A 26,251-nucleotide genomic window follows, 5' to 3' on the forward strand; every position below is an offset into this window, starting at 1 on the left:
CATCTATTCAACCAACACAAAGTACTTCAAATAGTGCCCCAAAGTTTCTACCGGAGAGTCAAGAACGTGTGCCAACCCCTATGCATAGGTTCATGGGCGGAACCCGCAAGTTGGTCACCAAAACATACATCAAGGGGCACATGATATCCCATTGTCACCACAAATAAGCACGGCAAGACATACATCAAGTGTTCTCATAAAAGACTCAATCCGATAAGATAACTTCAAAGGGGAAAACTCAATCCATCACAAGAGAGTAGAGGGGAGAAACATAATAAGATCCAGCTACAATAGCAAAGCTCGGGATACATCAAGATCGTGCCATAGAGGGAACACGAGAGAGAACACGAGAGAGAGAGAGAGAGAGAGAGAGAGAGAGATCAAACACATAGCTATCGGTACATACCCTCAGCCTCGAGGGTGAACTACTCCCTCCTCGTCATGGAGAGCGCCGGGATGATGAAGATGGCCACCGGTGAAGGATCCCCCCTCCGGCAGGATGCCGGGAAAGGCTCCCGAGAGGTTTTCGGTGGCTATAGAGGCTTGCGGCGGCGGAACTCCCGATCCATCTTGATATTCGATGGTTTTAGGGTATGTAGGCTTATATAGGCGAAAGAAGTCAGTCGGGGGGTGCTCGAGGGGTCCACGAGACAGGGGGCGCGCCCTGTAGGGGGGGCTATCTCCTGGGCTCCTCGAGTATCTTCTGACTTGATCTCCAAGCCTCCAGGATGATATTCTTCCAAAAAATCACGATGGCGAAGGTTTCATTCCATTTGGACTCCGTTTGATATTCATTTTCTTCGAAATACTGAAACAGGCAATAAAACAGCAATATGGGCTGGGCCTCCGGTTAGTAGGTTAGTCCCAAAAGTAATATAAAAGTGTATAATAAAGCCCATAATCATTCAAAACAGATAATAAAATAGCATGAGTGCTTCATAAATTATAGATACGTTGGAGACATATCAATAAGGTATTTATACTTTCTCCCTTATTGGAAAGTTGTTCATCATAGAAATCAGTTCCAGTGATTCCTACACCAATTAGTGAGGAAGTTAATGATGATGATCATAAAACTTCGGACCAAGTTACTACCAAACCTCGTAGGTCTTCTAGAGTGAGATCTGCACCAGAGTGGTACGGTAATCCTGTTCTGGAAGTCATGTTACTAGACCATGGTGAACCTACGAACTATGAGGAAGCGATGATGAGCCCAGATTCCGCGAAATGGCTTGAGGCCATGAAATCTGAGACGGGATCCATGTATGAGAACAAAGTGTGGACTTTGGTGGACTTGCCCGATGATCGGCAAGCAATAGAAAATAAATGGATCTTCAAGAAGAAGACCGACGCTGACGGTAATGTTACTGTCTACAAAGCTCGACTTGTTGCGAAAGGTTTTCAACAAGTTCAAGGAGTTGGCTATGATGAGACTTTCTCACCCGTAGCGATGCTTAAGTCTGTCCAAATCATGTTAACAATTGCCACATTTTATGATTATGAAATTTGGCAGATGGATGTCAAAACTGCATTCCTGAATGGATTTCTGGAAGAAGAGTTGTATATGATGCAACCAGAAGGTTTTGTCGATCCAAAAAGTGCTAATAAAGTGTGCAAGCTCCAGCGATCCATTTATGGACTTGTGCAAGCCTCTCGGAGTTAGAATAAATGCTTTGATAGTGTGATCAAAGCATATGGTTTTCTACAGATTTTTGGAGAAGCATGTATTTACAATAAAGTGAGTGGGAGCTCTGTAGCATTTCTAATATTATATGTAGATGACATATTATTGATTGGAAATGATATAGAATTTCTGGATAGCATAAAAGGATACTTGAATAAGAGTTTTTCAATGAAAGATCTCGGTGAAGCTGCTTACATATTGGGCATCAAGATCTATAGAGATAGATCAAGACGCTTAATTTGAATTTCACAAAGCACATACCTTGATAAAGTTTTGAAGAAGTTCAAAATGGATCAGTCAAAGAAAGGGTTCTTGCCTGTGCTACAAGGTGTGAAGTTGAGTCAAACTCAATGCCCGACCACTGTAGAAGATAGAGAGAAAATGAGAGTCATTTCCTATGCTTCAGCCATAGGTTCTATCGTGTATGAAATGTTGTATACCATACCTTATGTGTGCCTTGCTATAAGCATAGCAGGGAGGTACCAAAGTAATCCCGGAGTGGAGCACTGGACATCGGTCAAGAACATCCTGAAATACCCGAAAAGGACTAAGGTTATGTTTCTCGTTTATGGAGGTGACAAAGAGCTTGTTGTAAACGGTTACGTCGATGCAAGCTTTGACACTGATCCAGATGACTCTAAGTCACAAACCGGATACGTATTTTTATTGAATGGAGGGGTTGTTAGTTGGTGCAGTTCCAAGAAGAGTGTCGTGGTGGGATCTACGTGTGAAGTGGAGTACATTGTTGCTTCGGAAGTAGCAAATGAAGGAGTTTGGATGAAGGAGTTCATATCCGATCTAGGTGCCATACCTAGTGCATCGGGTCCAATGAAAATCTTTTGTGACAATACTGGTGAAATTGCCTTGGCAAAGGAATCCAGATTTCACAAGAGAACCAAGCACATCAAGAGACGCTTCAATTCCATCCGTTATCAAGTGACGGAGGGGGACATAGAGATTTGCAAGATACATACGGATTTGAATGTTACAAACCCGTTGACTAAGCCTCTTCCATGAGCAAAACATGATAAGCACCAAAGCTCCATGGGTGTTAGACTCATTACTATGTAATCTAGATTATTGACTCTAGTGCAAGTGGGAGACTGAAGGAAATATGCCCTAGAGGCAATAATAAAGTTATTATTTATTTCCTTATTTCATGATAAATGTTTATTATTCATGCTAGAAATGTATTAACCGGAAACTTAGTACATGTGTGAATACATAGACAAAACATATTGTCCCTAGTATGCCTCTACTTGACTAGCTCCTTAATCAAAGATGGTTATGTTTCCTAACCATAGACATGTGTTGTCATTTGATGAACAGGATCACATCATTAGGAGAATGATGTGATGGACATGACCCATCCGTTAGCTTAGCATTATGATCGGTACAGTTTCATTGCTACTGCTTTCTTCATGACTTATACATGTTCCTCAGACTATGAGATTATGCAACTCCCGAATACCGGAGGAACACTTTGTCTGCTACCAAACGTCACAACCTAAAAGGGTGATTATAAAGGTGCTCTACAGGTGTCTCCAAAGGTGTTTGTTGGGTTGGCATAGATCGAGATTAGGATTTGTGACTCCGTGTTTCGGAGAGGTATCTCTGGGCCCTCTCGGTAATACTCATCACTATAAGCCTTGCAAGCATTGTGATAAATGAGTTAGTTGCGGGATAAAGTATTACAGAACGAGTAAAGAGACTTGTCGGTAACAAGATTGAACTAGGTATGATAATACTGACAATCGAATCTCGGGTAAATAACATACCGATGACAAAGGGAACAACTTATGTTGTTATGCGGTTTGACCGATAAAGATCTTCGTACAATATGTAGGAGCCAATATGAGCATCCAGGTTCCGCTATTGGCTATTGACCGGAGATGTGTCTTGGTCATGTCTACATAGTTCTCGAACCCGTAGGGTCCGCACGCTTAATGTTTGATGACGATTTGTATTATGAGTTATGTGTTTTGATGACCAAAGTTTGTTTGAAGTCCCAGATGAGATCACGGACATGACGAGGAGTCTCGAAATGGTCGAGACATAAAGATTCATATATTGGAAGGCTACATTCGAACACCGGAATGGTTCGGGTCGTTATGGATAAGTTTCGGAGTACCGGGGGTTACCGGAACCCCCTCCGGGAAGTTATTGGGCCTCATGGGCCTTAGTGAAGAAGAGAGAGGGCCGGCCAGGAGGTGGCGCGCGCCCCCCTTGTCCCAATCTGAATTGTAAAAGGGGAGGGGGCGGTGCCCCCTCCTTCCTTCTCTCCTCCTCCTCCTTCCTCCCTTCTCCCTCTTGGAATGGGAAAGGAGGGGGGCGAATCCTACTAGGTTTGGAGTCCTAGTAGGACTCCCCCACCCCATGCCCCCCCCTGGTTGGCCTCCTCCTCCCCCTCCTTTATATACGTGGGGAAGGGGGCACCCTAGAACACACAAGTTGATCTTTTAGATATGTGGGGTGTCCCCTCCACAGATACACACCTCGGTCATATCGTCGCAAACCACTTTATCATCGCCGTCGCCACGCCGTCGTGTTGACGAAACTCTCCTTCGGCCTCAACTGGATCAAGAGTACAAGAGACGTCATCGAGTTGAATGTGTGCTGAACACGGAGGTGCCGTACATTCGGTGCTAAGATCAGTCGGATCGTGAAGACGTACGACTACATCAACTGCGTTGATAAAATGCTTCCGCTTTTGGTCTACAAGGGTACGTGGACACACTTTCCCCTGTTGCTATGCATCACCTAGATAGATCTTGCGTGATCATAGGAATTTTTTTGAAATTACCGCGTCCCCCCAACACTTTATATACGGGGGCAGGGGGCACCCTAGAACACACCAAGTTTTGCCTTAGCCGTGTGTGGTGCCCCCTCCACAGTTACACACCGCGATCATACCGCCGTAGTGCTTAGGCAAAGCGCTGTGCCGGTAACATCATCATCACCGTCGCCACGCCGTGTGCTGACGAAACTCACCCTCGTCCTCAACTGGATCAAGAGCACGAGGGACGTCATCGAGCTAAACGTGTGCTGAATGCGTAGGTGTCGTACGCTCGGTACTTGGATCGATTGGATCGCGAAGACATTCGACTACATCAACCGCGTTACTAAACGCTTCCGCTTTCGGTCTACGAGGGTACCTGGACACACTCTCCCATCTCGTTGCTATGTATCTCCTAGATATATCTTGCGTGATTGTAGGATTTTTTTTGAAATACTACATTCCCCAACAGTGGTATCAGAGCCAGGTCTATGCGTAGATGTTTTATGCACGAGTAGAACCAAAGCGTTGTAGGCGATAATAGTCATACTGGTTACCACCAACGTTTTACTTTGATTCGACGGTATTGTTGGATGAAGCGGCCCGGACCGACATTACATGACCGCGTTCATGAGACTGGTTCTACCAACGTGCTTTTGCACATAGGTGGCTGCCTGGTGTCTGTTTCTCCAATTTTAGTTGAATCGAGTTTCACTATGGCTGGTCCTTGTTGAAGGATAAAACAACACACTTGACGAAAAATCATTGTGGTTTTGATGCGTAGGTAAGAACGGTTCTTGCTAGAAGACCGTAGCAACCACGTAAAACTTGCAACAACAAAGTAGAGGACGTCTAACTTGTTTTTGCAGGGCTTGTTGTGATGTGATATGGTCAAGACATGATGAGATATAAATTGTTGTATGAGATGATCATGTTTTGTAACAGAGTTATCGGCAACTGGCAGGAGCCTTATTGTTGTCGCTTTATTGTATGGAATGCAATCGCCATGTAATTGCTTTACTTTATCACTAAGCGGTAGCGATAGTCGTAGAAGCAATAGTTGACAAGACGACAACGATGCTACGATGGAGATCAAGGTGTCGCGCCGGTGACGATGGAGATCATGATGATGCTTCGGTAATGGAGATCATAAGCACAAGATGATGATGGCAATATCATGTCACATATTTTGATTGCATGTGATGTTTATCTTTTATGCATCTTATTTTACTTAGTATGGCGGTAGCATTATAAGATGATCCCTTACTAAATTTTAAGGTATAAGTGTTCTCCCTGAGTATGCACGGTTGCTACAGTTCATCGTGCTGAGACGTTCACATACAACGAGTGCAAGCCAGTTTTGCACACGCAGAATACTCAAGTTAAACTTGACGAACCTAGTATATGCAGATATGGCCTCGGAACACTGAGACCAAAAGGTCGAACGTGAATCATATAGTACGCATGATCAACATAGTGATGTTCACCATTGAAAACTACTCCATCTCACGTGATGATCGGACATGGTTTAGTTGATTTGTGTCACGTGATCATTTAGATGACTAGAGGGGTGTCTATCTGAGTGGGAGTTCTTAAGTAATATGATTAATTGAACTTTAATTTATCATGAACTTAGTCATGATAGTTATTTTGCATGTCTATGTTATTGTAGATCAATGGCCCGTGCTACCGTTCCCTTGAATTTTAATGCGTTCCTAGAGAAAGCTAAGTTGAAAGATGATGGTAGCAATTACACGGACTGGGTCCATAACTTGAGGATCATCCTCATTGCTGCACAGAAGAATTACGTTCTGAAAGCACCGCTAGGTGTACCACCCGCGCCAACAACTGCAGACATTGTGAATGCCTGGCAGGCGCGTGTTGAACGTGTGCTGAACGCGGAGGTGCCGTACGTTCGGTACTTGGATCGGTTGGATAGCGAAGACGTTCGACTACATCAATCGTGTTACTAAACGCTTTCACTTTCGGTCTACAAGGATACATGGACACACTCTCCCATCTCGTTGCTATGCATCTTCTAGATAGATCTTGCGTGATCGTAGGAAATTTTTTGAAATACTGCATTCCCCAACAGCTAGGTGGGTAGGCATCGTAGCTTGTTGTTTTATCGCCGGATGTGGCATTTTTCATTTCTTTATCGCCGGTTGTGGCGTCTTTCAGATTTTATTTCGATTTATGCTCATTTTATGAGCTTCTCTGGACCTCATGACTTTGTTATGTTTTTTTTTAATAATATGCTTGCATGCATCGATTGATGCAAAGGCCGGAGGTGATCCTTCTTTTTTAGAAAATGTGATGCAAACATGATTTCAATAATTCAGCGTCACACCTCCGTTCAACTCAGGTTTCCTTTTGTATGAACTGATTTTTCTTTCAACAGGTACGTAAGAACAAATCCTTTTGGAAGCAGAAGGCCAAAAGGAGGTAGGTACGTACGAGCACACGTTCCTAACGGCGACTGATCCCGAATGCTGATCCACTGGTAGAACACGATCTTAATCCGCACATGCTAGCTAGCTAAGTCAAGAAGAAATAAGGATGCAGATGGAAATGGAATGTACATGCACGCGCCATCCACAGAGCAAGCAGGCCAGCCGGTCGGAAGAGAAGGGTTTCATATGGGTCAATGGCTCAACTAGCTAGCTTTGTTTCCGAGGTTTATCGGCTGTCGTGGAATTCCTCTAACTCTTTGCCTTGGGTAGGAGTACGAGATGTGACCTAGTGGTGAGGTCGAGATTGGTCACACATATGCATTGCCGGTTTTGCCAAGTTAAGCTAAGCTACTGAGAGTCAAATCAAATGAGCGAAATGCGTCTCTGTCACACGGCAGGTAGCTGCGATTGATTATGAAATGAGGATCTATGTGCTGGGAATTACATCAGATGTACGTGGCATCGCAATCTCAGGTCAGATCTTAGTTAATGGCGAAGTGCCCAGCATGTATGCAAATCTAAGGCATATATGGTGGTATCTGCTGAGCAAATGATGCAGCAGAATAATTAATCTGCGCCAAAAAATTGCTACGCCTGTTGATCAGGTTCCGGCCGGCATCGTGGATGGCATGAAACCCGTTGTCGCTAGCTGCAGTTCGCGGGCGATGAGCCTCCCATGATCTTCGGTGGCTGCAATTGCAATCAATTTTCTTTTTCTTTTTAGAAAAGGAGGATGACCTCCGGCCTCTGCAAGATGCATATGGCCATTTTATTAATTATTTTTATAAGACCTTACAAAGCTATACAACAGTAAGACTAAAGCCACCATCTAAGTAACAACTGTCGCTACACTTATCTAATTGATGAAGGGGCGCAGATAGTCTGGGCCTAATACCAAACAGACATCGCAATCAATTTCTTACTGGTCTTTTATTTCAACAAGGACTTATTATAGGCTACGACTAATCAAAACTCTACAAACTATAATATAGGGCATATAGGATTTTTTAAATCAAACTTTTCAAACTAGCTAGAGACCTTGAGTCTGTACTGTCAGCTCAAATGGTGGAGTAGTACTATTCTCTAATGTAGTGTATATATATTTTTGTAAAAATCAAACTTTACAAACTTTGACCGAGAAAAATATCTTCATCTAGAATACCAACTACATTTCTTTGAGTTGGAACTACATATACTAGATACATTATTAGACATATTTCCACATTGTATATACCTATTATTTATACAAGATTTTATATATAATATTCTCTATAAAATTGAGCAAAGTATGACTTTTTAAAAAACCTACAAAGACTACATTATAAAACAGAGGGAGTATGTTTTTCACTCTAGGCCAAAACGGATACTCCTACACGTTTCTCGTTTAACTTCGGCTGCTCAGACTCCATTCCTCTAACAGTATGATGTAAGGTATGTAAACTCCAAGTTTACCTCTCTTACCCCCCCTCCCCCCCAAAATCAGATCTCTTTCCTCCTGCACAAGAAAAGCTCTTCTTCTCCCGTCAGCGCCGCCATCATTCCGTGCCATCTCCGATGACCTCTAGGCTACGGAGGATCTCGGCCGCGCCCCCCGCCGGCGGGAGGGACTCCGTTCTCGTTCTTGCTAGAGTCAGCGTCTTGGTTAGGGATGTGTGGTGGCAACGGTGTCCCTTAGTAGGAATAATGTCTCTTGTTCTATCCCCGTCCCGATGGTGCATCTAGCATCGTTGGAGGGCGTGTGGAGGTTTGCCTCCGTCAGATCTTGCGGGATTCGGTCGGTGCTGCTCTTCGGTGGATCTATTTGGATCCGGTCTTCGTTCTTCTTCATTTAGGTGTTTACATGTTTGATCTTTCTGATCGATGACTTTCTTCATTGGCGATGGTTGCTACTCTGGTGCGCTGGTCCTATGGGGCCTTAGCACGACGACTTTCCGACTGTCTATTAAAACAAGGTTTGCCCGGCTCCGGTGAGGAAGGGGCGATGACGGCGGCGCGCCTTTGGCTCGCTCCAGTGCTTGTAGTCATCGCCAGGCGGTCCACTAACATGGTTGCAATTTTTGTTATCTTTGTTGTTCTTTGTACTGCCATGATTGAAAATAAGTACTCTCACCCGTTTCTAAATATAAGTCTTTCTAGAGATTTTAATATGGGCTACATACGAAGCAAAATGGGTAAATCTACGTTCTAAATTATGTCTATATACATCCGTATGTAGTTTATATTGAAATCTTTAGAAAATCTTATATTTAGGAACAGAGGGAGTAATAGATAGGATGTTTCTCGAAAAAAAAAGTCCAAGCTTACCTAAGTTTTATGACTGTAATTTTCGGCAGACTAATCTAACTCCATGTCCATGTCTATGTTTCAGAACCCAGAAGATTAGGACGTGTTAGCAGCCAACTTCTGGTTTGTGCCTCCCGTCTGCGTGTAAACATGAAAGATCCGGAAGATATATCCACATCAGCACATCATATCTCATCGCTGTTTAGGCGACTGATGGAGTGCCGTGTACTGATTAGTACTAGTACGGCACTGCCGACTAGGCTCACCCACCAGTAAGAAAGTCAGCACACGAGGTGGACTTCCAGTTAGTCCCACAGTCAGCTCAGTTACGCACTATAGCCACTTCGGAGCTCAATGTGGTTGCTTTCACGAGTAGTCGAGTTTGGCTTTTGAGGCCTTCCTGGCTGTTGCTGAAGAGAGTTTGTGGGGAAACGAGGCCATTTTTCCTAACGACCTGATCAGAGTTCCATTTTGATCGACAAGGTTTGGCATGTACGTGTGCGCGTACGTGGTTGCGTGACGGTGTGAGCATTGCGTGTGGTTGTATGTCTCTCTCTTACATGTTGTTAAGAAAAAAAAAAGGTGTCCCTCACTGACTTGGCTTTTCTTGCCTTGGACTATTTTTTGTTTTTGACCGAGCCTAAGACCATGTTTGGACTCACTAGTCGTTTGAAAATAACCCCATCCGTTCTCTTTTTCTTTTTCATCAGGTGTATTAAAAATTTCAAAGGTTGAACTTGAACTTCTTTCTGTCTTTCAGAAAGTTTGTAGAACTCTTTTTTTGTCAAAATCAACATCTCTCAACTAATAAAGTTCCCCTCTTTGCCATAGGAAAATCCAATACCATTAGATCCATTGTGGAATATTTTTTTAGTTTAATACTTTTTGTACTGGTTTTTTATAAAATTGGTCAAAAAAGAGAAATTTAGACTTTTGAAAAGAGATTATCATGTCTGAATCATTTTAATCCATGCCTAATTAGTTATAAAAGGATAAAGCTGCACTTATTTTTTCAAAAAGAAATCCAAAATATACTCACACATACAACTTTTGGGGTGCGGACGTGTAGTGTGTACGAGTAAAATTTTGTTTAAAAATATGATATAATTTGATCCGTGCAAATACTAACAAATAAGTTTATTTTTTTTCTGAGGTCAAAATTTTCATAATTTACACATATATAGTTCACCCCACAAAAATGATATGGATCTTTTAGATTTCTTTAGAAACGTTCAGGTATGTATTATTTTCTCTTTCACATAAAATAAGCAGCATAGCCCGGGCGCCCCTATGTCTTTGACGCGAGACGTAGGACAGCCTCGCCTGAGGGAGCGCAAGACTGGGCCAGCCTAGCTCGCTGGAGGCCACAAAACCGTTTTTCTCTATTTTGTTTTGTTTTCTGTTTTCATTATTTTACTTTTGTTAGACTGCCAAATATTCTAGATATACCCCTCAAAAAAACATTCTAGATATAAGTATTAGAAAAACACTCTACATAAAATATTTAAATTTGTTAATCTAAAATGTTAAATGTGTATAGGAAAACATGTTCTCATGTATATGAAAATACAATGTTAATGAAAAAAGTTGATCATATATTTTAACGTTTTGAATGGAGCATTTGATAAAATGTTAATAATACATTTTAAAAATGTTGAAAATGTATAAAAGTATTTTTGATGATACCAAAAAAATTAATGCGTATAAAAATGTTGAACATAAAAACATGAACTTTAGAAAATGTTGACTATGTATCAAAGAAATGTTAATCATATATTTCAAAAATATAACCATGTATAAAACATTGTTCTTGATATATACCAAAATGTACAATGTGTATGAAAAAGTAGTCACCAAACACAAAAATTTGAAAACATCTTAATCATCTATTGAAAAAAATGTTAAACGTGTAAAAAAACTGTTCCTCACATATATGAAAATTTTAGAACATGTCTTAAAATTTGAATATAAAAATTAAAATTTTAAAATATTGATCATGTATAAAAAAGTTAATCTTACATTATAAAAATGTTAAACACGTAATAACTTTTTTGTTGATATATACCAACAAAGTGCAATATTTATTAAGAAATTAGTCATCAAACAATTTTTTTCAAAATGTTAATGATGTATTTGAAAAATATTAAACGTGTGTATACAAAAATCCTGATGTACACATAAAATCTACAATTATATATAAAAATATAGATATGTGTTGAAGAAAAAGAAAAAAAAGAAACAGAACAAAGAAACAAAAGAAATACCACAGAAATGAAGAAAAACAGAATACTCAAATAAAACTATGAAAATCTATGCGAAAATGAAGAGAAACCAAGAAATAGAAAACAAAACTGGAGAAAAGAATTGAAAAAAAAAGAAAAGAAAGAAAGAACAAAAACCGAGAAGAAACAAAAAATTGAAGAAAAGGGAAAAACAAGAAAGAAGCCAGAAATCCGATGAAAAAGCAAAAAAGGAAAATAAAACTGTGAAGAAACAAATAAACCGATAAGAGCCTAAAAATTTGAAAAAATTGATTAAAAATAGAAAATAAAGAAAACCGTAAAGAAAACAAAAAAATTGAAATAAAACCGGATCAAACCAGTGCAACGATCGAGCGAGGATCGAAAGATTACTCGATCCCAAATGAGCGATGGAGGAAAACCTTTAAACGAGAGATGCTATAGCGAGACGTAGTGACATCACTAATTAAGGGTACCCTTGCAAAGTTTATTCCCACCTTTCCAGGATGCGACAAGTTGCATCTGTATTTGCGCCACTTGTCGCAACCTGGAAGTTTCTTTTTTTGTTGATTCGTTTTTTCAAACGTTTTAACTCTTAAACCATGTGACCAAATCGTGGACCGTTTTCACCGTTTAATTTCTCACTATATCCCATATTAATAGGTTTGACGAATTTATTTTCAAAAAGAATCTGAGAAAAACCAAGCTGGAGGCAAGATTTCACCCACCTTTTTTCTCTTTTCGAGAGGCATAGTTGTGCCTCTTGTGAAAGCGAATCTGTGCCTCCAAAGAACCAAAAAGAAAAAAAAAGAAAACATTTTTTTCCTATCCGAGAGGCACAACTGTGTCTCTCGTGGAAGCAAACTTGTTCCTCCATGAGAAGCAAATATGTGCCTTGCGTGGAAGAAAAAAACATGTTTCCCCCTTTCTGAGAGACATAGCTATACCTCTGGTGGAAACAAATCTATGCTTCTCGCGGAAGCAAATCTATGCCTCTCGCGGAAGAAAAAACATTTTTTTTTCTCTTTTCGAGAGACACAGTTTGTGTCTCTTGCAAAATCAAACATGTGCCTTCATGAGAAACTTATCTATGCCTCTCGCAGAAGCAACAAGAAAGTTCGGTTTTCTTTTCAAGAGGCATAACTATGCTTGTCGTAGAAGCAAACAAACACGATTTTCCCCTTTCCTAGAGGCACAACTATGCCACTCGCGGAAGTAAAACTGTGTCTCCACGAGAATCGAATCCGTGTCTCTCGGGAAAGGGAAAAAACACGCAGTGAATCTGCCTCTCGCAGAAGCAAAAAAAGATTCTTGATTTTTTCTCTCCAAAAACTAAGAAAAACTGGACAAAAGACAAAAAGAAGAAAAAACAGAAAAAGCATCTAAAATCCGAAAATGCTAAAAAAAGAAAGAACAAAATCCGAAGGAGCGTCCAATACTTCTTTTTGAGAGTCGCCAACACTTTATTCATCTAGCTAGGCAATTAAGCTGGATACACGAAGGGTCATGGGGGTGAACGAGCCACAGGTGGCGACCCTGATCGAGTGATAAAGAGTGTTTGGCAAGATTATGTGCATCAGTATTCGATGCTCTATTTTCGAAAATAAAATTACAACTCCTCCATGTATGTCATCAACTATTGTTTTGCAATCACTTGCCACCACCAAACTCTGAAGTGATAGGTCTTTAGCAAGCGCAAGTGCTTCGCGGCAAGCTATGGCTTCGACCACTGCAGGGTCAGTAACTTCTAAAAACACAAGAGCCGACGAGCCCAAGAACGAGCCCGTATTGTCCCGACAGACTGTTGTTGTTGCTGCTACACCTATGTCAGATAGGCCTGCATCTACATTCATTTTCATGTGTCCGCTCGGCGGGGGCGTCCAAGTCGACCTCGGTTGTGCAGCCATACGAACTGATGGCCTCCTCCTCATCCTATGGGTCAGCTCGTTGATAGCTTCCAGCTCTGTTAAGAAGTGTTGTACAAACTTGTGTGTTGCCATTTGATAGACCTCTTCGTGAAATGCCTTGCGTCTGGCTGTCCAAGTTGCCCACAATGTGACTGCCATCTCCATAAATTGTGCGTGCGATAGTGACTCCTGAGCATGAAATAACCAGTGTTTGGCACTAGGTTCAGTAATATCAGCCATCTCTTCCACTATCTCCTCATTAGCCAAAGACCATACACATCGTGCCATTGAGCACTCTATTAAGGAATGTTTCTAGGAATCGATGCAACCACATAGTTGGCAATTACCGACTATACTCATATGCATGTGCTTTCTCGCATCCTCCGTCGGCAAGGAATGCCTAGCGAGCCTCCACAGAAAAGTTTTGATTTCTGAAGGGACCTTAATATTTCAAAGTGAACTCCACCCCTTCTCCTCCTGTGACAAATTTGAAACTGATGTCCGCCCATCAAGCAGATCATCTCCTCTCCTCTTTGTTTCTGCTAGCAGTCTATAGGCTGATTTCACTTAGAAAGAGCCTTTCTTTTCATACTGCCAAGCCCAAAAATCTGACATGGGAATGGTGCACAAAGGTATGTTTTTGATGGCCGCAACATCGACTGGCAAAAAAAAACTGGTGTAGAAGATTAGCTCGCCATGGCGGATTCGGTGACAAGAAGGCAATTGGCTTCATTTGAAGTGTACCTGGGAATCCAATTGTGTGACCATATCTGCGTGGTACCCCCATCGCCTATCCTTCGGATTAAACCTTGAGCTAGCATGTCCCTCCCCTCCATCAGCCATCGCCAAATCTGCGAGGGGTGAGAGCCCACAACAGCATCCAAGAAGCTCTCTTCCGGATAATAAATCGCCTTGTGAAACTTTGTACAGAGAGTCAGGCGTAATCAACAAACGCCATGCCTGTCGGGCTAATAGTGCAAGATTGAAGAGTTCAAGATCTCTGAAACCAAGCCCGCCTTACTTTTTTGGTTGTGTCATTGTATGCCAAGAGACCCAATGAGGCTTTCTCTTGCCCTCTTTGCTCCCCCAAAAGAATTGTCGTATGAGCTTGTTTAAGTGTTCACACAGCCCCATCGGGAGCTTAAAACATGACATAGAAAACACTGGGACCACTTGCGCCACTGAATTGATCAAAATTTCTTTACGCACAGAAGATATTGCTTTCTCAATCCACCCCTTAACCTTGCTCCAAAGCCTATCCCTTAGATACTTGAAAGCCCCGATTTTACTAGTTTCAATACCAGATGGCATTACCCAAATACTTTTCATTAAGAGTTTTAGTTTGCACATTGAGTATAGCTTTAACCTTCCGCCTGATAGACTTTGGACATCCTTTACTGAAAAAGACCGAGGACTTATTACTGTTGATCCTTTGGTCTGAAGTTTGACAATAAGAATTCAGTAAATTTGACACCTCCCTCGCCCCTGCACCATTTGCCTTGAAAACAACAGGCTATTATGAGCAAATAAAAAGTGATTAACCGGGGGCGCCGAAGGAGCCACCTGAATTCCACTAACTTGCGACGACTGATCTCTGGATTTGAGGAGGCCGTGACGCGCACTCTCAGCCTACCAAAATATCCTTGCGGGGCTGTCGCAATGGGTACCCAATGAAACTGAGAATTGCCCAGGGTAGCCCAATAAGCAGCCTCGGTCGTAGCTTGGGCCGGGTCCGCATAAACCAACGCTTTTCTCACACGAAAATGAAAAGGGAAATGAAAAAAACTACTCCACTCTGTCCTCGTTGTCATTATTGATCTTCGTCTTGGTCGCCCTCCCTTCGCCTGCGCTCGCGCAGCAGCAACCCGCCGCTCCCTCCGGCTGGCCGTCGTCCGTCCCGCTCCCGGCGCCCGCAAATTCTTCCTCCCCCCTCGACATGGTAATCCCTTGACCCGCCCCCTCCTCCGGCAAAATCCGACCGCGCGCGTCTCCGTTTGCCCGGTTTACTTAGGGTTTATGCCCCAGAACGGATGGCAAAATCAAGTATTTCTGGCGCAATTTTCATCTCTGTCTCGGCGGAATTAGCGTACTGCGATGTGTTACTCCACGAATTTCGCCTGCCAGGAGTGATTATTTCTCAGAGGTTGTTGGCTTTGGTCTCTGCCCGTGCAGGCGTCCTGCCCTTCGGTCAAGAACATCCTCGTGCTGGACGCGGAGGGGAAGCGCGTGGCCGTCAAGTACTATGCCGATGACTGGCCCTCCGCGTCCTCCAAGCTGGCTTTCGAGAAGTCGCTCTTCGTGAAGACCCAGAAGACCAGCGCCAGAGCAGAGGGTGAGTTTGCCTCTTGAAAGACGAGGAAAGTGTTTCTTTTTTCACTGCATCTGTGCGCTGCGAGGGTAAATGTAAAATGCAAGTTTACATTCTCCTCATGGACCAAATGTGAAATGTGCATAGCGTGTAGAAAAACCGCCATCTTCATGGGAACACTGATTAAGACCTCACTCTCTGCCAACCAAATGGGCCTAGTTGTTTAACACTGTTACTGGCTACAGTTTGTGAGGTCCCTGCAGTACATTCATCAGGTGTACCTTCTTGTTGGAGCATCGTGCCTTTTTTTTGGCTCATCTCTTTCAATCCCTTGTTGCCTTGCTGTGTTGAACAAGGATGCTATAATTTTGTCATCTGGAAATTTTTTATTTCAAAAAAGAACACGCATGAGTATTGCGTGTTACTCCTTCTGTAAAGAAATAAGTATAAGAGTGTTTAGATCACTAAGATAGAAAAGAGTCTGTTACAACCAGAATGGGAAACGGAACACCCTGGCCATCACGAAGTAAACCACAGAACTACTCCTGACTATCAAATAGAACACCACCCTGCATCATTGATCAAGCTGCTGGATCTCCCACTCGTGTCCAATGTCATCGGCCACTGTCGCAGTGGACCAAGTCGTATTGATGAACACTCATGTCCAACGTCATCGGCCACTCGTGTCCATGTATTTTGCATTTTTCTTGTAATCTTGTCTTGCTAGGCTTAGTTCTCATGTTTGAGTTTTCCTCAGGTTTCACTGCAGAGTATTATGCTCATGAATTCTGCAACTATTTGTAAAATTCACCAAACAATTAGAAATTCTGATAAAAGACTCTGTATGCACCATTGCATTATTTCTAAGTGATGCTCGGCATCATTTTATATGTATTACCTTTTCTTGGGTAAACATTAGTTTTCGGTAATTTCAATTGCTCTTATAGTTTTGATGAGAAAACAGAGTAATTTACTTGTTAGTATGGTGTTTTTTTTTCTGTTATAGTCGTCCAGCTATTTGCACCTATTAGTTTGTTTTGTTTGTCATTTTGCAGCTGATGTGGTAATGTTCGATGGCTACATCATTGTGTACAAGTTCATCCAAGATCTCCATTTTTTTGTAACTGGAGGAGATGAGGAGAATGAGCTCATTTTAGCGTCAGTTCTTCAGGGATTTTCTGATGCTGTTGGCATTCTTCTCAGGTCCCGCAAATCCCTTGTATTGTGGTTTATCCTCCCTCCATGTTGCCAGATTGTTTCCTCTTGCTTTGCTAATCAAAGTGAGTATTTTCTCTCCTTCCAGAAACAATGTAGACAAAAGGACCGCACTTGAAAATCTGGATCTCATCTTTTTGTGCCTTGACGAAGTTGTTGATGGAGGGTAATTCTCATGCTTCCACATGCTATTATGCTATAGTGTTGGTTTCCTTTAAAAATAAATAAATTTCGGCTCCTTATTTCTGTGGAATGGTGCGTGCAATAGTCATTTTCTAGTTTTTTGTATCTTCAGCAGTGAATTCAGTTACTCTGTCCGTCCCATATTAATTGTCGCCCAAAAGGATTTATCTAGCACTAAAATACGTCTAGATACATCCGTTGGAGCGACAATTAATATGGGACGGAGTGAGTAGCACTTTTACTTTCACAATTAGGATCACCTATATAGAGTTGATAGCAAAGACAAAGGGACTAAGGAGGGCGGATGTTTGTGGTGCTTTATTTATTGGTATCTTTTAGTTTGAATTCGTGGTAATTAATTTGAGCGTTAGGGATTTTTTGCTGTTCACTGTTTCAAAAAAACATCTGTACCTGATTTCTATCACCACACAATAATCGTTCAGATTTATGAAATTGGAATATGATGTATGTCTTGAGCTGTTGAGGACATGAGCAAAATAGCCTCAACTTAACATTTGCACGTGTGCCATGATAATTCAGACTTTTTGGTCAGGCAGATTGTTATTTATTTGATGAGTTGCGGACCTGCATATAATCGATTGAATAGGTTTGATTGTTCACAAATGGCCTTGCAGGATTGTTCTGGAAACAGATGGAAATGTGATAGCCGAGAAGGTGTCAGGCCATGGATTGGAAGGAGCTGGGTCGTTCACTGAGCAGGTATAACACAGTTGTGATAATGGTTCCAGCTGAAACCTATCTACTTCCAGATGACTTATTCTTCTCCCCTCTACTTGCAGACGATAAGCCAAGCCCTAGCGACAGCAAGAGAGCACTTCGCGAGGTCTCTTCTGAAGTAGTGTGTGTAGGCATCTTTCGGGTTGGCGATGCGCCCAGCATTGAACTCGTGTGTTTCCTCTTGTAGCACAGTGCACCTAGTTTGCAAGAAAGAAAGAAAGAGCGAGAAAATGACTTGAATCTTTGCACGTGAGTTCGTTCGTTCGTCTATTGTTGTGGTGCTCGTCGACATTTTGTCGCAGAGATGTACTCCCTCCGTTCGAAATTACTTGTCTTGAAAATGGATGTATCTAGAACTAAAATTCCGAACGGAGGGAGTATGTGCGGCCTAAGTGCCTAACTGGTTACCAGATTCCCTTCTAAGGTCTGTATAAGAAACTTGTGATGGTGCAGTCGTTGGTCTTGTTGTCTCACCTCTCTTTTGGTGCATAATAATAATCCAGCAGCAGCCCATGATGCTACCAATTTCTTGTGATCTGCAACTTTCTTCCATCCTGTTAAATCATTTGAGTTTTCCCCTATGATTCTACTGAATCATCCAAAACAGCTTAATCGAACGATTCACAGACTACATAAGGAATCAAAATCTCAGGTTGCTAATTTCATGAGACGAAGGTAGAATTCCAACAATACCCTTGCCTGAGAATATCATTGCCAATAACGAGCAAAGCAGACTCTCTTCAAAGTAACCGCAATTCAGGTTACAACTTCTATGACCTATTTAATAATACCAATAACAATCGCAAGGGTAACAAATATCCAGATCACGATTCTATGTTCTGTAGCTATCATTTGTTTCATGTCGAGCAGAGAGAAAAATAGGCGAAGAGGCGCACGGTATGCAGCTAGAGGGCGAGAATCACTACGGCAATTTGCTGCCTGGCCTGCTGACATACTGGCAAAGCACGTCCCTCTGCACGACCGCACCATCATCGGCCACATTGCTGAACTGCTGATAGTAACCGTCATCATGGTCGTGCGACGCTGGTGCCCGTTCTCTGTGTGTGTCGCCGAGGTCGATCATGATGTTGGTGAGCAAGCAGCAGGCGTAGATGATCCTCGGCAGCCGGTGCTTGTCAGGCCTCCACAACTCCCCCTTGAGTACCTGCCACCTTTCCTTCAGCCTGGCCATAGCACCCTGCACCACCATTCTCGCCGCGGCGTGCTGCTTGTTGAATGCTGCTTTTGCCGGAGACAGATCGCGCTCTTGGTATGGAGTCATCAGCCAGGGAAGGAGAGGGTAGCCCGTGTCCCCGATGATGTACTCTCTGACCACTGACCCTGCTGGCTCCCCAGGAAGCTCCATTTGGCCGTCCAGCCTCCCGCCTTTCTCGCACAGCTTGTAGAAGCCTGAGGTGCGCAGGATGCAGGAGTCATCCATGCTCCCAGGCCAGCCACTGACAACGTCTCTGAACCGCATGTCGGGGTCGACAACGGCCTGCAGGACCATGCTGTTCCTGTTCTCACAGTCAAGCCAGACATTGCTGTTAGGCTGAGCTGAAGAGCACATGAGGATGTGTGTTGTGTCTATGGCGCCACAGCAGTTGGGGAGGCCCTGGAGCTTTTCGAACTTTGCTTTGATGGTCGCCATCTCCTCAGGGTCAGGCCACTTCAGATGACTGATTGCGTGATCCTCCAAGGACTCGATGAACTTCCAAGTGATGTTTGAGATTGCTGAGTGGTTCATTCCAAAGCGATTCCCTATGCTCAGAAGTGACTCACCAGTCGTCAGTCTCAACAGAGCAACAGCTACTTGATCCTCCAACGCAAGAATTGTCTTGTCTCCAAACCTGAAATTTCTGAAACCCTGTGTCTTTCTTGAGAAGTCCCCGGTAATAAGAGTGCAAATGTAGTCGAATGTCTTCCTCGACATCTTGAAGACTGACTCAAAGTTTTGGCAGTCTTTGGAGTAGTGTCCTGTGTAAACAAAAGATTGCAGTGTCACAATCTGATATCATAATTTATTGTACCACAAAACTGTGTGGCAAACATGAACATGAAATGTATACATTTTACAATGCAAGAGACCCAATTCATTCTTCCCATGCTTTTTCAATGCAAGAGATTCAATTCATTCTTCAACATGAACATCAAATGTATAAGTCTTATCCCTATCATGTCTACATACACTTTGGCAAGGAAGAAGGTACCTAATCCTTACAGTGAGTTAAAACTTAGAAATGACAGGTAATAAAAATCTTATAGCAATACTGGGAAATTTCCACCAACTAATAGATAAGTCTACTCTATCAGCATATCTGCTGCAACCTAAACAGAGTTATGAATGTGCTGGGAAACTGGTACAAGAAATGGTTAAACTAGGAAAAAACAAATTGTATGAGTGACTGCAGAAGATAATTCAAAGTATACGAGTAAATCATTGATCCAAGTTAATTAAATATATAAATTAAATCAGTACATGCCTTCAGCACTCAGTTTAAAGAGTTGGGTAAATTTCAGACAAAACATTTCCTAGAGCTTGAGGGATTCCAAAATCCACTGTCTAAGGACTTGAGAAACATTTCTTGACCATAAGAGAGCATGGCATCATGCTACATGAGGAACATTTGTTCAGGAGAACTTCTCTCGGGCAACTGTCTGTAATGACCCATTCACTTCATACTCATACACCATGTTGACAGAGCCTACTGAATCTAAATAGATTAGTCGACTATTTAATTGAATATACAGATAACTTCTTTGAGAAAGGACCTATGAGTTACATACTAGAGTTGCAACCTTGTAGATATCATTACCATTTTTAAGTAAAGTGGTCGTGGATTCAAACACTTCCTCTTCTTAAGTACGTATTATAAGTGTGAGAAGTTTTAAGAGTTACCCTGGAAAAACATTTAAGCTAGTACTGCATCGCTCAACCCATGTGATGATCTGTATGAGCCACAGTAACTGTTTTCTAAATTAGCAGTCCGTCTATTTCTACCCAAATAGTAGCAATAATACTATGACCACCAACAGCACAGAATAAAAACAATTATCGAATTGTGTGGAACTGTCTGTGAACAGATAGGCCGGTTTTTCCTCTACAACATGTACAGCAACTTTTGACTGAATTTTTCAGGAAATGTAAACAAGTTACTTCACATGCTTCAGAAAAGAAAAAGAAGGGTTAGTTCTTGCAGCATCGAGGCTTGAACAATCGAGCAACCGATTGTAGACGAGGTCGACGCAATGGGCACAACTGACACCAGCTACAGAGTTATGAAGCCCCAAAACACCATTGCACACATGCTTGGTAGATCTGAAATGGAGACGAAGAACCAAGAAAACCACAACAAATGTCAAAACTAACCGCTCTCCCCCAACAATCCCCGACCCGATCGAGACCAGCCGGAGCCGCCGCACTCGCAAGCTCCTATTGTTCGTGCCCTCGGAGAACAATCTGGACCACCCCGCCCGCCGGAGATTGCCCGTTCCTCCGTGCACCGACCGTACACGAGCCTCTGCAGCCGACCACCCCTCCAACAAGCGCACCGAACAAAGCAGATTCACTGCACTAACCGCCCAGATTAAGGCCGCGGATTAAGCAACGCCATCGAAAACGCGCGCGCAGGAAGCAGTGCAAATTCAACGGCGGCCCTCCCTGATCCAGCACCACCGCGGAAATCTGCCCACGCGCAATCTCGTACGCGAGGCGAGAGGGTGCCGCGCATTACCGAGGGCCGCGAGGCCACGGCGAGCCGTGGGACGAGGGACGGGCACGGGCAAGGACGGGCAGCAACAGTGGTCCAACAGGGAGACGGAAAGAAAGAGATGAAGGAGGGATGGAGCATGGACGTGTGTATACCTGCTGCAAGCCTGCGGGAGAAGGAGTCCCACCAATCGGCGGCGTCGGGCGGGGGCAAGGGCGCCATCACCCCCGCCGGCAGGGCTTTCTCGGGGTGCCGCTTCCGGCGCTTGGCCCCCCTCAGTGGTGCCATGACGAGGAGGAGGAGGATAGCAAATTTCCGGAGGAGAGATCAAGAAAAGCAGCCGAGGCAGGGCAGGGCAGGGCAGCGGCAGCAACCCCCCAATGACTTAAAAAGACCCACCCAGTTGTTGTTCACAGTGCCAAAGAAACAGAGTTCGCTGCCGCCGCTATGTTTTTTTGTAGTGGTGGTGTACCTTGCCCCAGCGCCGCGGCCACATAGCCGCATGCAACAAGCCAAGTAGTAGTATGTTTTTTGGTCACAAGATGGCATGCAATTTTTGCATCATGCAAGTGAGACTAGGATCTTGGCAAGATGGGAGCTCTTGGGTCTGGTCAAGCTCTTGGGGTTTTGCAGAATTGTCTTTGTGTCTATCCGTGATTCTATCTATGGAAACAATGTAATTCTTTTGCCGGTTTTTATTACTTGCTATGACCGTGTGCGCGGACCGATATAGAGGCTAGGGGCGCTACCCTGTTGTATCTGATAACACTCGTCTCGTCGATTTGTATAATAGGAAAAAAATCCACATATTTCGAGCCGTGATTTATGATTGTAACGTAAAAAGTTCAGGGAACATCGCTGCTGCCTGGTCCCCCTTTATTAATACCGAGCCAGCTCATGCTCGCTTGTTTGCTCCTTTGCGCGATCTGATCTGAGCCGATGGTTTGCGTATGATGCCTCTCGCGAGTTCGTCAATGTGGACCCATGTGCGGCTCGTGGTTTCTATGCTCGTGTTTGGCGTGTTGCGCTGCATGTAGGGCCATGATCACATTGTATTGGCTTACTTACTAATATGCTAAGCAACACTTTTGCCACATTTTAAAAAGATAAAAATGCCCCAACACATTCATGTGTTGCCGACTCGGGCTTGTTCGGTAAACACCCACAATCTCAAACTCCTCAGTCAACATCCATTTGCGAAAAAGAGACTCGAAATAGTTGTTCTGGTGTACTCGGGGTGGCTGGCATTGTGATCCACGAAGGAAATCATTGTTAGGGTCCTATATGTACCGTTTGTGTATGCTCTTTACGATCTTAGATGCATATGGATGGATAGAACATGACGTGCATAGATGCTTCAGACAATACACAAAGTATTACTACTTCTTATTGTCATAGAAACAATAGAGAGATGGGATATCTCATGAAATGTTTTCGAGGCAATCATAAATACAGGTGGGTACGATGGTATTATAGTGAAGGTTGTCGTAAATAAAAAAAATTGACAGTTTGATGTTTTTAAATAAGTTAAACCAGTTTGTCGGAGCCCGACCCAGTCCTATGGTAGAAGCGACTTCTTGGGAAGCTTGAGTGCCAAGTTGCGTCGATTCAAACTAGGGCTCTCATCTTAGATTTCTTGTCTCTCTTGATTTATGTATACTAGGGGTCTTTGACAAACAACCAAGGCTAACCATGAGAATGGTAGGTGGGAATGTGTCGAGGGAAAGTGGTTCCAATGCATCCTCATGTTGGGAAACATAGTAGAAAACAAAAGGATCCGCCTTGCGTGTCAAGTTCTCATGATCACTATGAAGATGCATAAGGGGTTAGATCAGATCGTTAGCAACTCGGAGTTGCAGCAGAAAATGAGTTGGTGAAGAACTATTGATAACCCACAAGTATAGGGAATCAACTGTAGCCTTTTTGATAAATAAGAGTGTCAAACCCAACGAAGAGCTAAATGTAGGATTAATATCCTCTCAAGTTCTATCGACCCCGATACAACTCTACGCACGCTAACGCTTGCTTTATCTAGAACAAGAAATAAAACTACTTTATAGACGTGATGGGATAGGTTTGCAACATAATAAAGAACCTGGAAATAAAAGTTAGGTATTGTTTTAATGGAAGAACAATAAAGTAAATATAGCAAGTGTGGGGAAGTGGTGGTAGGATGTGCGGAATTGTCCCTAGGCAATTGAATATGACACGATAGTGATACTTATCATACTTATGAGGGAGAGGCCTAAGCTAAGATACTCTCCGTACTTGGATCATATGTTCTTATGATTGGAACTCTAGCAAGAATCTGCAAATACTAAAGATGCATTAAGGTAAAACCCGTTAAAAGTCCCCTTTAATCTCATATGCAACAACTCACGAGCTCAGATTTAGGTTTCAGTCACTCTCGCAGCCCACTATAAGAAAATCTTTAACATACTGCAACACCCTGCAATGGGAACCCCACACGCTTGCGCGAGATGGTGGGCACTATAGGACATCACTATAATAACATACATCTCATATCATACAACAATTAACCCATATGACAAAAAGAAACTACTCAAACATAATAGAGGTGCAACACATCATTGGATAATAATATATATCATAGAGCACCATGTTCATGTTAGGAAACATTGCATGGAAAACAAAAAAAAAATTCTATGCACACACAAGATCTATTCATGGATATGCATAGCTACGAGAGGGGGAGAGCATCTACATACCCTTGTACATCTCTAAGCGGAAGCGTGTATAATGTGGTTGATGTAGTCGTACTCTTCGCTATCGGATCACGATCCAACCGGTATAGTGCTGAACGGACGGCACCTCCGAGTTTAGCACACCTGCGGCTCGATGACGTCTACTCCTTCTTGATCCAGCAAAAGGGAGAGGAGAAGTAGATGGAATCACAACCAACACGACGGCGTGGTGGTGATGGTGGTGGTGGAGCACCGACAACGCTTCGCTAAGCGTTGCCGGGATGAGGCGGTGGAACTACGGAGTAACGAGAAAGAGAGGGGTGCCAAGGGCTTTGTGTGTCCTCTTGGGGTGCCCCCACCCCTGTATATATAAGTGGAGGGGCGTGGGGAACAACCCCTCCAAACCCTAGGGCGCAGCCAAGGGGGGGGGGTGGTGGAATCCTAGTCCTCCTCCTTCCCTTCCATACAAAGGTGGACTTTCCAACTTTCCCAACTGCATGGACCTTGAGGGACTTGTGTGCGCCTGGCCCAATAAGGCCATGGCACCTCCCCTCAGCCCATGCCGACCCTTGAGACGTGGTGCAACCCTTGGTGGACTTTTGAACTCCTCTGGAAGTTTCCGGAACCTTCCCGGTACAATATCGAAAAAACTGAATTTTTTTCCGGAACCCTGAAAACAACTTTCCATATATAAATCTTTACCTCCCCACCATTTCGAGACTCCTCGTGACGTCCGGGATCTCATCTGGTACTCCGAACAACATTCGATTACCAATCATCAAATATCCCAATACTACTCTAGCGTCAACGAACGTTAAGCGTGCGGCCCTGCAGGTTCAGGAATCATGTAGTCATGACCGAGACACCTCTCTGATCAATAACCAATAGCGGGACCTGGATGCCCATATTGGTTCCTACATATTCCATGAAGATCCTTTATCGGTTGAACCATGATGTCAAGGATCCGGTTAATCCCGTATGCAGTTCCCTTTGTCCGTTGGTATGTTACTTGCGCGAGATTCGATCGTCGGTATCTCATACCTAGTTCAATCTCATTACCGGCAAGTCTGTTTACTCGTTTTGTAATACAAGATCCCACGACTAACTCCTTAGTCACATTGCTTGCAAGCTTCTTGTGACATTGTATTACTGAGAGGGCCCAAAGATACCTCTCCATCAAACAGAGTATCAAATCCCAGTCTTGATCCATGCCAACCCAACATACACCCTCAGAGATACCTGTAGAGCACCTTTATGATCACCCAGTTAGGAAGTGACGTTTGATAGCACAACATGTATTCCTCTGGTATCCGGGAGTTGCATCATCTCATGGTCGAAGGAACAGATATTTGACATGAAGAAAGCTATAGCAAATAACTTAAAACGATCTGATGCTAAGCTTACGGTTGAGTCTAGTCCATCACATCATTCTCCTAATGATGTGATCCTGTTATCAAATGATAACTCATGTATATGGTTAGGAAACCTTAACCATCTTTGATCAATGAGCTAGTCTAGTAGAGGCTGACTAGGGACACGGTGTAGTTTATGTATCCACACATGTATTTAAGTTTCTAACCAATACAATTCTAGCATGAATAATAAACTTTTATCATGAACGAGAAATATGATAATAACCATTTTATTATTGCCTCTAGGGCATATTTCCAATAGTCTCCCACTTGCACTAGAGTTAATAATCTAGTTCACATTGCCATGTGATTAACACCCAATGAGTTCTGGGGTTTGATCATGTTTTTCTTGTGAGAGAGGTTTTAGTCAACGGCAGCTCTGCATGGAGCTACTCTAGCTAATTGCTCCCATGTTCAATACGTATCCAGATTGAGACTCGGGATATTCTTGATTGTTGTCAGTAATATACTCCTGGATCACTTTGGTACCTCCTTCCCAGACTTATGGCAAGGCACACATTAGGTCTGGTACACAACATGGCATACATTATATAGCCTATGGCTGAGGCATAGGGAATGAATTTCATTCTCTCTCTATCTTCTGCCGTGGTCGAGCTTTGAGTCTTACTCAACTTCA

General features: G+C 43.1%; 2 protein-coding genes across 2 annotated transcripts; one reads left to right on the plus strand and one right to left on the minus strand.

Annotated features, from left to right (window-relative positions):
* Window positions 1–15,128: 15,128 nt before the first annotated feature.
* Window positions 15,129–18,306, plus strand: LOC119277529 (coatomer subunit zeta-1-like). The gene is made up of 6 exons (XM_037558812.1): window positions 15,129–15,282; window positions 15,516–15,675; window positions 16,707–16,854; window positions 16,955–17,032; window positions 17,685–17,769; window positions 17,850–18,306. The coding sequence occupies exons 1-6, from the start codon at window positions 15,280–15,282 to the stop codon at window positions 17,907–17,909; spliced, it is 534 nt and encodes a 177-aa protein (XP_037414709.1). The 5' UTR covers window positions 15,129–15,279; the 3' UTR covers window positions 17,910–18,306.
* A 159-nt stretch (window positions 18,307–18,465) lies between these two features.
* On the minus strand, window positions 18,466–21,890 carry LOC119277530 (protein ALP1-like). Its single transcript, XM_037558813.1, has 2 exons — window positions 21,653–21,890; window positions 18,466–19,764 (listed from the first exon to the last, which is right to left on the minus strand). Exons 1-2 carry the CDS (start codon window positions 21,783–21,785, stop codon window positions 18,710–18,712), a joined length of 1,188 nt encoding a protein of 395 aa, XP_037414710.1. The 5' UTR covers window positions 21,786–21,890; the 3' UTR covers window positions 18,466–18,709.
* Window positions 21,891–26,251: the final 4,361 nt, after the last annotated feature.

This window comes from Triticum dicoccoides, chromosome 3B (genome assembly GCF_002162155.2).
Source record: "Triticum dicoccoides isolate Atlit2015 ecotype Zavitan chromosome 3B, WEW_v2.0, whole genome shotgun sequence".
NCBI lineage: Eukaryota > Viridiplantae > Streptophyta > Magnoliopsida > Poales > Poaceae > Triticum > Triticum dicoccoides.

Coding starts and splice junctions, on each gene's coding strand:
- LOC119277530 (XM_037558813.1), bottom strand. CDS start 21,785: ATGGCACCACTGAGGGGGGCCAAGCGCCGGAAGCGGCACCCCGAGAAA. Junction 19,765..21,652: donor CTCCCGCAGGCTTGCAGCAG/GTATACACACGT, acceptor TTGTTTACACAG/GACACTACTCCAAAGACTGC.
- LOC119277529 (XM_037558812.1), top strand. Junction 15,676..16,706: donor GACCAGCGCCAGAGCAGAGG/GTGAGTTTGCCT, acceptor GTCATTTTGCAG/CTGATGTGGTAATGTTCGAT. Junction 16,855..16,954: donor GCTGTTGGCATTCTTCTCAG/GTCCCGCAAATC, acceptor CTCTCCTTCCAG/AAACAATGTAGACAAAAGGA.